Source organism: Scheffersomyces amazonensis (assembly GCF_036850825.1).
Source record: "Scheffersomyces amazonensis strain UFMG-HMD-26.3 chromosome Unknown RJT21scaffold_5, whole genome shotgun sequence".
Lineage (NCBI taxonomy): Eukaryota > Fungi > Ascomycota > Pichiomycetes > Serinales > Debaryomycetaceae > Scheffersomyces > Scheffersomyces amazonensis.
The window spans coordinates 855,659-867,714 of record NW_027042745.1 but is presented as its reverse complement, the minus strand read 5'-3'; the positions used below and the strand labels follow the sequence as shown (position 1 = coordinate 867,714).

The window sequence follows — 12,056 nt, the reverse complement described above, 5'->3', positions numbered from 1 at the left end:
CTTTAAGCGTGTAAATAAATATACTACTTATTGTTTAGATGTTCATTATTGAATTACAAACTATAGAATTCTATAAAGGCTTTCAATATACAACTGGAGTAATTTTTGCTATAGTTGTAAATGTGGTTATCCCAGTGTTTGTTTTCATGATTCTGGCAGGCTTACGACCATTCTTGAGACCCAGCTTAGGACCGGACACCCAGCTATCAGAAACTGAGTTAGTTTGAGTCATGAAATCATCCAAACATGATGGAAGAATTTGTATGTCGTGCTTGGAGAAACATCAAATGAGCCACTTGAGATATCTCAAAAGAGAGAATTGATGGCTCTTAGAATGTGGGTTTATTCTTGTTTAGTAGAGGACAAGAATGGAAATGATCCTTCATACAGAGATTTCTTAACTTCAATAAAAGCCAAAGTTAATTAATGATTTAGCTAACTATATAATTTTCCATGGTGAATGCTTATATTTACCTAAAAATTAACCATGAAAATTAACTAAATTGACATTTGAGATAATTCTATTCTAAATACTACAAACGTATATATCAATCACTGTGTAGAACTTCATAGCCTTCTTTCTCTTCTTTCACATAAAAGGTTTTTCTTAGCTCACTAATTTCGGCCAATCTGATCTAAGAGTCCTTACTCCATTCAGACGTAGCATTTAGGTGGGGACTGTGATCTACTTGATATGATATTTTAATTGGTATGCAAGATTTGCAACCAGCACGAAAAGTTGCGGACTGAGCTATGAATAAAAATTATTTGTAATGAAACTCTTGTTGCTTATATAAGCACTTACTCAGCAATCATATGCATTAAGATAAAGACTGACATCCCCATACTTTATACTACTTCTCTATAGCATCCTATACCATGACTAATATACCTAAAGAGAAGATAAACAATTTAATCTTGAATTACTTCATTCAGGAAGGGTACCAAGAGGCTGCTGTAAGCTTTTCAAAGGAATTGAATATGGATGTATTCAAGACCCTCGAAGAGTCTAAGTTTGACCGTACCAATAGTTCTAATGCCAATGATAAATCGATGCAATTAATTAAAAGAATGAATTCATTGAATAATAATGAATTTACTAATATGGTAGAACATTATTTTGGAGATGTTTCAAATGAAGGAGTGGGATCCTCTTCTAGTAATAACTATAGTATTCAAAATAATAAGACTAGCTTAGTATCAGGCTACTCCACTATAAGTCAAAGAAAAGAAATCAAATTACTAATATTAAAGGGTTCAATAACTGAAGCAATTAAAAAGATTAGTGAATATTTCCCTACTATATTAGATACCAATAATTTACTACATTTCAAGCTTTTGAGATTGAATTTGATCGAAATGATTCGTGATCATAAATTAAATGCTAATATCAAAGATGAAAGTGATGAAAGTATATTTCTTAATAGTATATTGACTTTTGTAAGAGAGAATTTGATTAATAAAGTTTCTAATTCATTTAAATTATTGAAAGAATTAGAGATTACTATGAGTTTATTATGTTTTAATTTCGACCCTACTGTCCAAAATATAGAAGATCAAAAGGATTTACCTGAAGAATTAAGGATGTTGTTTGATCTTTCCTTAAGAAATCAATGCTATAGATTGGTCAACAAATCTATATTGAGTCTTTATGGAAATAATTCTGATAATGCTAATAATGTAAATAATGATGAAAATGATTATAATTTCCTTAATCAAGAAGGTTTAGAGGATCAAAATGAGTATTCAATCAATAAACTTGATCAAGCAAATATCTCAATATATAAAGGTCCTAAATTTGTAGAATATGATTTGAATGGATTCCTGTTCTATAATGCAGATACGCTTAGTGATGAAGTTGAAGAAGAAGGTGATGATGAAGATATTGAAGATATTGATTATGAAATAGAGTACGATAAAACTTTAAGTCAATTTATTTCGTCCAATACTTCACCACAAGATTTCTGGTCTGCTGATGGGACAAATTCTACTGGGAATAACAAAGGTAATATTGATGATGAATTAAGTAAATTACAAAGTTTAAGCTTGGAATCTAAATTAGAACGAATAATTAAGCTATGGACAATTACAGAGCAAAGACTCCTTGATCTAAATATTATAAAACAAAAGCGTTATTTACTTAACGATGAATTATAGCACTATAATACTATCTATTATATTTCCTGTCTCGATTTTAACTTTACTTAAATATTGTAAGTCATCTGAAGTTGTAACTTCTTCATTAGCATTATTAAATACCAAGACATCCTTTTCAGTATAACCTTGTTTTTTATAATTATTATAAATATCTGATTCATTAAATAATTGTATTATCTTACCTCTAAGATGTTTAATGTTAGATCCATACTCTGGTTCATCATTCATTTCAAAATCTTCAGGACTAAATTCAAAATGATATTTAATAAATTTCTGTAATTTAAATATCTCATGACTGGCTTGGTTCAATTTATTCCAATTTAATAATATGTTATAATTCTTAAAATTATTCTTTAATTTATAATATTCTTTAGCCCTTTCAACGTCTTGTTTATCTACTAAATTTAATCGAACATAAACGTGTGCACAATGAATTGGAACTTCTTTAAAGATATCCTTAGCATGATAATCCCAAAGATGCAAATATATCCCACTCCAATAAATAGTTTCATAACTAACTAATAAAATGAAAGATATGAATAATATCTCAGTAATAATCTTACTAACTGGGGTAATAACTAAATTCGAAGTGAATTGAATAGATTGTAACCATTCAACTAATAAGTTATCTAGTTGTTGAATCAACTGCAATAGTTCTGACATCGTTACTAGTTAAAATGCAATAATGTAAACAAGTCCGTAAAGTTCATTTTCTCGTTTACTTTAATTTTCCATGGTCCGATCGGAAATTGAATGCGAATTGCAAAATTGTAATTATGGGCGCAAAATACACCATGGGCAATTACTCCATAAATAAGAATGATCTATAAGGATAGAGCTATTAGGAAATATATATTAACAAGGAATCTAAGACAAATAATATATATATATATATAATCAAATGAGATTTATTGAGTTACACACAAATGAAGTAACCGATATCCTTTCAGTAGTAGAAGCTACAGTGTACTGTTCTACTACTTGTAATGTGTTATTCCATGAACCTTTGGCCAAGATCCTTATAGATAAGTCTATAACAGTAAATAGTCTTTCTCTAACCATTATGCTTTGGAATTAAATTCAATAATTCTATATGATCACAGACTGCAAAATGATAGAAGTTAACTATCTCTGTCTCCATAGTTAATGGGTAGTGCGAAAATCAAACCATACTAAATATCAACGGTCAGTCTTTCTCCTTCAAAGTACTACGAATTAGGCGCCAATTAATTCCAGCAATTGAGTTATTCAGATGTTCGAATCTTTAAAGTTTGAGGTATTTGATGAAGAGCTATTTCAATTCAACGTAGGCTGGGTCTATTGGCTTATTGGTATTTACTTATGTTTGCCAGTTTTAGCTTATGTTATATTACCTGTATTCTCCTCTAAGGGTTTTTACTCTGGGAAGAGGAAGTCTATTACTATAATTGTTCTTGGTGATTTGGGTCATTCACCACGCATTTGTTACCATGCCAAATCATTTTCTAAATATGAATATTATGTCAACTTGTGTGGTTATATTGAAACAGAACCGCCATATGATGTTGTGGATGATATCAATATCGATATTAGTGAAATTAAACCTATCAAGAATTCTTTTAATTTACCATATATATTGTTCATAGGGCAAAAGGTTTTTCTTCAAGTATTCCAATTATTTAAATTACTTTTAGGAATTAGAGGAAGTGACTATATATTATTACAAAATCCTCCATCAATTCCAATATTAATACTTGTAATTATATTCATAAAGGTATTTAGTAGATCAACAACTTTAATAGTTGATTGGCACAATTTGAATTACTCGATTTTGAATTTAAAGTTTAAGAATGAGAGGCATCCTCTTGTTCGCCTAGTTAAGTTTTATGAACAATTCTTAGGTAAGAACTTTGTCGATATTAATTTAACTGTCACCAAAAAGATGAAGTCATTTTTAGTGCAGGAGTTCAATTTCGATCCTAAGAAAATAATAACTTTATACGACAGACCAAGTGATATTTTCAGTCCATTAGAATCTGAGGAAGAAAAGAATGATATATTACAATCTATTGATCTATTTGCTGGTTTGGAAAATATTTCAAAATACAAAATTTTAATAAGTTCTACCTCATTCACTCCGGATGAAGATTTCGATGTCCTTTTAGATGCATTGAAAAGGTATGAGATGGATAATGATTCACCTCCAATCATTTTGGTTGTAACAGGGAAGGGACCATTGAGAGATGAGTTCTTTGGTACAGTCAAAAGACTTGCATTTAATCCAGAACGAATAATAGTTAAATCAGCATGGTTATCGATTTCTGATTATCCAAGAGTAATATCAGTTGCAGACCTAAGTGTATCGTTACATACTTCATCAAGTGGAATTGACTTACCAATGAAAATTCTTGATTTCTTTGGATCTGGTGTACCAGTGATTGCCTTAAATTTCGAAGCAATAGGTGAACTAGTTCAGGATGGATATAATGGGTTAGTAACTAGTGACAAGGTATCTAGTGAAAGGCGTGATCAGGCCTTGGAGCTTTACAGATTACTTAGGGAAGCCTTTACAGATAAAAAGTTATTGCAAACTTTACGGAAAGGAGCCCTTGAAGAAAGCAAATTAAGATGGGATGAAAATTGGACAAAGGTATTAGGTAATATTTTTGATTATAAAATTGACTAAATTAACTAAATAGAATATGTATATAAAGTTTTAGTTCAAAATATAATCCCTCATTTGCTGTAAGTACTCTGTAGTGTTTTCATCTTTCATTCTCTTAGGTATCGTGTTATCGTTAGTCCAGAATTGGAATCCGTCTTTTTCATAAGCATCAAGATGTTCATGTTCGGGAATTGGTTTATTAGAAATCTCTTCGTTTTGCAAAATCTGATTCGTAATAAATGTCCAACATTTTGCAGTTTCGGTATGATTATAACCTCCCCCACCAAGAATTAATGTAGGCACATTTTTAGTTTCCTTTAACAAGTGGTTTATGACAGAGCCCATGCATTTAATACTTAGGTTCCATTCATTATGTTCATCAGTTGATAAACCATCGCATCCTGTTTGAATTACAAGGGCTTGGGGATCAAACCTCTCAATTAATGGTAATACTATATCCTTTATAATGTACATCATACTTGTATCACTTAATCCTCTTTTAGTCGGTATATTAACCAGTGATATGCTAGAATCCTTTAGTGATCCACTTCCAGGATAAAACCCAATATCATACCTATGAATTGAACAAGTTAATACATTCTTAGAAGCCCTATAGGCATTCTCCACTCCATTTCCATGGTGTAAATCTAGGTCAAGATAAAATACTCTTGAAAATGATTTCCTTAATATTTGAATGCCTAGTACTATATCATTAACATAGCAAAATCCCGCTACTTTAGCTTTATGACAATGATGTCTTCCTCCATACCAATTGATCACTATATTATGTGTATCATAATTCTTAGCTTGTATTAGCGTCTTAACCGAAGAAATGGTTGTTCCAGCTATTAATTTAACATAATCTCCCATAAATGGGAATGGATAACAATCGTGTAATAAACCAAATTTCTCAAGTTCTACAAGCGAATCATCTGTTTTAGTCATTTCTTCTTCGATATCTACATCTATTTCTACATCATGCTGATCTTCTATATCTGAATCTTCAGCATTATTTCTTTCAGAACGATTGGCCTGATAAAAGGAAAGATTCAAACACTGCTTAATCTCTTCAAGATTCTCTATACCAGCGTCAACATCAGATCGTACCTTAAGCAAGAAGTTAATAAACTCTTTGTCATGGTATGAAATAAGTTCACTCTTGGTGGCTGCGTAAACTCTGACAATACCTTCACAAAGAGAATCTAATTCATATGCTTCAATTAGAGAACTTACCAATGATTGTCTTCCAATATTAGAAGGTAATAAGTCTGTAATTATAGACAATTCACGTGACTGTACTAACCAAACCTTTCTTTCCCTATTACTAGTCATATATATGTGTAACTACGATTAACGTTATAAACTTCTATATATTACATTGAAAAAAAATTAATGTGTGCTATATACGCGTCCGAAGATGATTTTCATTACAATAACTCCGGATTGCAGGTTTGATAAATTCATTCAATGCTCTGTGCCAGTCTATAATTCCTTCTGAAATGAACGTCTTATCATTATCAACTGGTTGCATATTATTTATTACTTCTTTAGCTTCTATAGTATTCTCGATAAATTCTAATAGTAGTAGACAACGATTTAGATCTCTTTGAAGTAATAATTTATTAAAGAAATCCTTTAGAGTAGTGATGTCATCGATATGAGGACCCTTCTGAGCCAACGACATTTCTATCCAATTTTGGATCTTCATTTTTAAATCTTCAAATGACGATATTGCTACATCGGGGAGGAAAGAAAGCGAGGGTTTTAACTTATCTGATTTAGAAATGAATTCCAAATCAATCTCTTTGATCTTAACTGTAGATAATTCAATCTTTTTATTGACTTTCTCTCGTAACAGAATCATATCAAGTTTCTTAACCTTTTTCTTATATTCAATATCTTTCATGACATCTTCACGGATTGAACTTGGTAATTCTTTCAAAAGGGAAGAATCATAGCTGACTTCGTCTTCTTCAAACTGTTGCCTTGATGCTGGCTCTTTCTTTGGCAGAGGAGATTTTGTTTTCACTTTTCTTTTTGTTGGCGATAATCCTTTATCAATAACTCTGACGTATTTTGGGGGAGCTCCTAGTTGACTAGGCAATAATTGCTGTAAATATGCTTTTGAAGTGCCCACTCCACTTTTCATAGGGCTCAGGCTTCTAGATAATTTCGATGGTGAATAGGAAATTATCCCTCGTCTTTGTAATTCAAGTTTTATTTCTTGTTTGATGCTTGTTGGAAGGGCATCAAAGACTTCCCAATCAATCGAGTTTACATCCTGGAGAAATGGAATAGATGCTTGCTTCTTTTTCCTAGACGGACTATTGAAATTTAGAATCGATGCTGAATCTTCTCTTTTTCTCTTAGTTGGTGAAGTAGTATTATTTATTAGCGGCTCTGATTTATTCGTGAGCTCTTTAAAGGGATCATGGCTTACGTCCGATAACTTAATCTGATTGAAAGGCAATTTCATCTGGCGATGGGAATTTTTCATTCCTTCCACATCTTTCAATTTAGTTAAAGTAACTGAAATGCCTCTTATTTCATGTATTGGTACATTGATCATTCTTAACAATGCCTTCATTTCAGATCCAATAACTCCCCAGTCATTAGTTGGAACACCTAATTTCGATGACTTGTTGGCAAAGGTACAACTTCCCATACCAAGATATTTAGGTGGATCAATAGGTGCGTTAGGAGCTCTTCTAGCTAATCGTAAAACTAAATTTGAACCACATATCCCTAATGCAATCAATCGAGAATATAACTCTTGAGCTAATCTCATTAAAAAAGCATCAATTTCATCAAATGTCTCAAATCTAATACCATAATTTACATCAACAGATACAGACTTTCGTCCCAAGACTGCCTCTGGATTATTGAAATCAATAGCGATGGATGTATCATCAATACCTCTAGAATATTGATACAATTTAGTTCCTGTTTTTTCACCAAATTCTGCAATCAATCTTGATTTAGATAATGGTATTATATCTTCTATTAAAATTGGTTTGCTTCGACCAGTATTAATTATTTCAGATAATTTTTCCATAACACTACCACCTATTCCTGGTAAATCTTTTACTGAAAATTTCTTGATTGATTCTTGAATGTTAGAAGCATTTCCTAAAAAGAAATAATGACCATCTGGCTTGGCTTTCTTAATAGCCAATTTAGATAAAAGAACATTATTAGATATTCCAATACTCACCGAACATTTAGTTAATTGGAATATATCTCTTCTAATAGTTTTACAGAATGAATCGAGGAATTCTTCTAACTTCTCTGGCGAATTTTTTTCACACATTGAAGTCAAATCTACCAAGGCTTCATCAATAGAAACAGGGAATATATGATCAAATTGATCTTTATAACTTAACAAGTAGTTGTAAAATTCATTGGAATACTTTTCATAACTTGCAAAATCATAATCTATGGTAATTATAGTAGGACATAATTGTTTCGCTCTATTAACCCACATACCATTCCTTACACCAAATTTTCTAGCCACATAATTACAACTTGCAACATCTGATGTTCTGGATCCATGGGTAACAGCAATTGCATCTCTGTTTATATCCAACTTTGGGTAATTCAAGCAAGATGCAGTTGCAAAAAAGCAATCAAAGTCAATATGCATAATAATTGATTTGGATTTTTTGGCATTATCTATTACAAGATTATGGCCAGTTTGATTTCGTTCTTTGATTATCTTCCTTAAGAATTTCAATCTTAAATCAGCCTTCCAAACACTTAAATGATGCAATCTTGAATTAGCAAAGAAATGCTTTAAAAAGTCTGGATGCTTGGCATCTAGGATTCTACCATCTTTTTCCAAAGACTTAAATGTATCTCGAATATCATCTTGCTCTTTATTACTAATATTATTCAATTGTGATGATGCTTCTTTTTCTTCATCTGGTTGTGTTAAAGGGAAGAATTCATCTAATTCTTCAATCTCTTCGTTTAACTCTTCATCCGTATCGGCACCTTGAGTCACTTCGTCATGAGAATGAATTTCACTTGGTATTCGTTGACCAGGTTCTACAATATCCTCTTCCTCTTCCTCTTCCTCTTCCTCTTCCTCTTCCTCTTCCTCTTCCTCTTCCTCTTCCTCTTGTATTTCACTTGGAATTCGTTGACCAGGTTGGACGGACTCTTCCTCTTCCTCCTCTTCATCTTCATCTATCCTTCCAAATGATAATTCCTCTTGATCATTGGCATCGCTTGCAAAAGGTAATCGTTTCTGACCATATTCCACATCATCAATGATTCTATATGCATTCCAATCTAACAATTTCCTCTCTTTAACACAATCAACTATCCATTCTGGCTTAACGACTTTGCAATATTTAAACTCTATTTTCTTTCGAGGGGTTAATCTTGAACAGATGATATGAGTAGCGGCAGATTTATTTGTTAAGTAGCTAATGAATTTTCCACCATTTAAAATAACCATTCTATGGATTTCGTTAATCGAAGGACTCGTATGTCCATTTACAAATATTCTACAGTCTTTGAAAATATCTGATGGAGCTAGGGATGGATCAGATGAATCCTTCCTACGTTCAGCATCCCAATTTATATATTCTTGGTCTAATTTTTGTTGCTTTAAATGTTTGTTATGGAAATAAGTCCCATAATCACCAAAATCATGTAAGAGACCAACTGTAGTATCTCCTTCTTCTTCTTCATCATCTTCTTCTTCATCACCATCTTCGTCATCATTCTCTTGCTTATCATCTTCATGTTCAGCATTACTTAATTGAGGAATCTGACTTCTAGTCTCTTTGCTTCTATTTTCAGTATAATTCAAATTTAATAGGACATCATCTAATCCATCATTAAATGGGTCTGAACTAATCACTGACACGTCTTGAGTTAATATGCTGCCTTTGGCTTCTTTTGAAGGTGTTGAAGTAAAATTCACGTGAGAGACACCCTGATCATTACGGCTACCTTGACTTAAACTATTGATATATAGTACTAATTGACTATCATCCAAAGATTGTAGAAATGACAGATAGGGACGCGCATCTATATTATCATCTTCGGTATTATCATGTAGTTGCAATTGATGACTATCACTCATTGATTCAATAGTTTAGCATTATGTAGTGTAAGGCATAAATAACTTTAATATTACAAACTATATAGTATTTAGTATTTATTAATTAGTTACTTGGTATTGAAAATATTGGGCCTGGTTAAAGGATTGGTTAATCTCTTTGGAGTCGTGTTTTACTGAATGTTTTTTTCGGTGATGATGGTTCTTATTTTAAGGTTTAGATCGGCTACAAAGAACAATCGGAATTTTCTTGTTACGACCTAGTTTGATTATACTCCGCATTGTTGTTTAAATATTTACTGAAGTTCACATGTCATATAACGTATGTAAAATTTAGAGATATTAAGAAATATAATATTTTTTTTATATGAATTTGTAATACTAACTCAGGGGATAGGATAAAGAGAGTACCGATCGTCAAATTGAAGAATTCAAACGATCTTTTGCATTATTTGATAGAGATGGAGATGGTAAAATAACGGCTCAAGAGTTGGGAACTGTGATGAGATCTTTGGGTCAAAATCCTAGTGAAATGGAATTGAGTGATATGATTAATGAAATTTGTATTGATAATTCAGGATCTATTACATTTCCTGAATTCTTAACTATGATGATTAGAAAGGCGAGAGATACTGATAGTGAGAATGAACTTATGGAAGCATTTAAAGTATTTGATAAGAATGGCGATGGTAAGATCAGTGCATTAGAATTAAAACAGGTTTTAACGACTATTGGTGAACAATTGAGCGATGATGATATAAATCAAATGATTACTGAGGCTGATACCAATGGAGACGGAGAGATTGATTTACAGGAATTCATTCAGTTATTATCATCATCGTCAAGTAATACTCCTAGTATGTATAGATAAGTTTATCAGACACCGGTGTCTGCCCTTAATAATTGCATTTGTAGTCATGTTTATTTCATTCTTAACTCACATTCAAAGAACATTATGGGTGTGTTTATGTATATAGATTATTCATATCGTATTAATAGAATCATTAACTTTTCAGAATTACCTACTGAGTCACCTGACACGTCATTATAATATACATCATACTTTATTCGTAAAGCATTAAGTCTTGAAACAGGTCATGAGAATGATGGCAGAAAACGGCTGTGCAACTTTGTTCCTCAACTCAGCCGTTTGGAATTCCAAGAAATAAAAGCTTCCTCTGCATAAGAAAAATATAATTCTGTATAATTTGTGTCATAAGCCAAGGAAGTATATCTTCTTGTTTTTAGAGTACTTGTTGAACTCATTAGAAGACTAGTATTCAATTACACTATGGTATGTGTTTAAGACATTAAATGTGGATTCAAAGAGTGGATTGGACAAACATACTAACAGAAAGCATATGTAGTCAGGCACCGTTGATGAACAACTATCAAAAGAAATTTTAACTAGTAATCAGATAGCTCAGTATAGAGAAGCCTTTTCATTATTTGACAAGAATAAAGATGGTAAGATAGATCGTAGAGAATTAGGAACAGTTATGAAATCTTTAAACCAGAATCCTACTGATTCCGAATTGGAAGAATTGATTAATCAAGTCGATATAAACAACGATGGCACAATTGATTTCTTCGAATTTGTATTAATGATGGCAAAGAAATTGAAAGATACTGATGATGAATTGGAAATACATGAGGTGTTCCGAGTTTTTGATAAGAATGGTGATGGCAAAATAAATGCTGAAGAATTGAAACATGTTTTACATTCAATTGGAGAAAATTTAACAGATGATGAAATAAACTTAATGATAAAAGAGGCTGATATAGACAAGGATGGGTTTGTCGATATAACAGAATTTAATCTCTTATTGCAGCAGACTTCCTTTGCTTAGTGTAGCCTAATCTATTTATTACAGTGTACTTATGATTTAATAGACATACATTAATCATTACGTATAATCAAAGGCTGAAAGTTATTGCTTTACCAATATACTGAAAAAAAATATCACTAATTATTCAATAGCCCCCGATTAAGGAAGCATATTGACGTATTGAGCTGCTGCACAATTCATTCAGTTCGTAGTAGTATATAAATATATAAGAAACATCAACGCTCTATGTATCCTGAGAAATAATCAGCTTACATTCCTTTTCTCAATAGATATTAGTATACATAGTTTCAGTATCATTATAAATGCTTTGTACTGTTTTATATTATTATCCATC

The 12,056-nt window shown here is 31.8% G+C and overlaps 5 protein-coding genes across 5 annotated transcripts; 3 read left to right on the top strand and 2 right to left on the bottom strand. All coding sequences in view use genetic code 12, as the record gives it.

Annotated features, from left to right (window-relative positions):
- Positions 1-879: 879 nt before the first annotated feature.
- RJT21DRAFT_131179 (glucose-induced degradation complex subunit) lies at positions 880-2,157 on the top strand (the record flags this gene model as incomplete). The annotated part of the gene is made up of 1 exon (XM_064883041.1): positions 880-2,157. The coding sequence occupies one exon, from the start codon at positions 880-882 to the stop codon at positions 2,155-2,157; it is 1,278 nt and encodes a 425-aa protein (XP_064737381.1).
- Positions 2,158-3,409: 1,252 nt separating this feature from the next.
- On the top strand, positions 3,410-4,822 carry ALG1 (chitobiosyldiphosphodolichol beta-1,4 mannosyltransferase; the record flags this gene model as incomplete). Its single annotated transcript, XM_064883040.1, has 1 exon — positions 3,410-4,822. The coding sequence occupies one exon, from the start codon at positions 3,410-3,412 to the stop codon at positions 4,820-4,822; it is 1,413 nt and encodes a 470-aa protein (XP_064737380.1).
- Positions 4,823-4,852: 30 nt separating this feature from the next.
- On the bottom strand, positions 4,853-6,133 carry HOS1 (histone deacetylase; the record flags this gene model as incomplete). Its single annotated transcript, XM_064879871.1, has 2 exons — positions 4,853-5,760; positions 5,857-6,133. 2 exons carry the CDS (start codon positions 6,131-6,133, stop codon positions 4,853-4,855), a joined length of 1,185 nt encoding a protein of 394 aa, XP_064737379.1.
- Positions 6,106-10,017, bottom strand: RJT21DRAFT_121887 (deoxycytidyl transferase). The gene has a single exon (XM_064882236.1). The coding sequence runs from the start codon at positions 9,894-9,896 to the stop codon at positions 6,201-6,203; it is 3,696 nt and encodes a 1,231-aa protein (XP_064737378.1). The 5' UTR covers positions 9,897-10,017; the 3' UTR covers positions 6,106-6,200.
- A 165-nt stretch (positions 10,018-10,182) lies between these two features.
- On the top strand, positions 10,183-11,722 carry RJT21DRAFT_3298 (calmodulin-like protein 12-like protein; the record flags this gene model as incomplete). Its single annotated transcript, XM_064884171.1, has 3 exons — positions 10,183-10,194; positions 10,270-10,729; positions 11,244-11,722. The coding sequence occupies 3 exons, from the start codon at positions 10,183-10,185 to the stop codon at positions 11,720-11,722; spliced, it is 951 nt and encodes a 316-aa protein (XP_064737377.1).
- Positions 11,723-12,056: the final 334 nt, after the last annotated feature.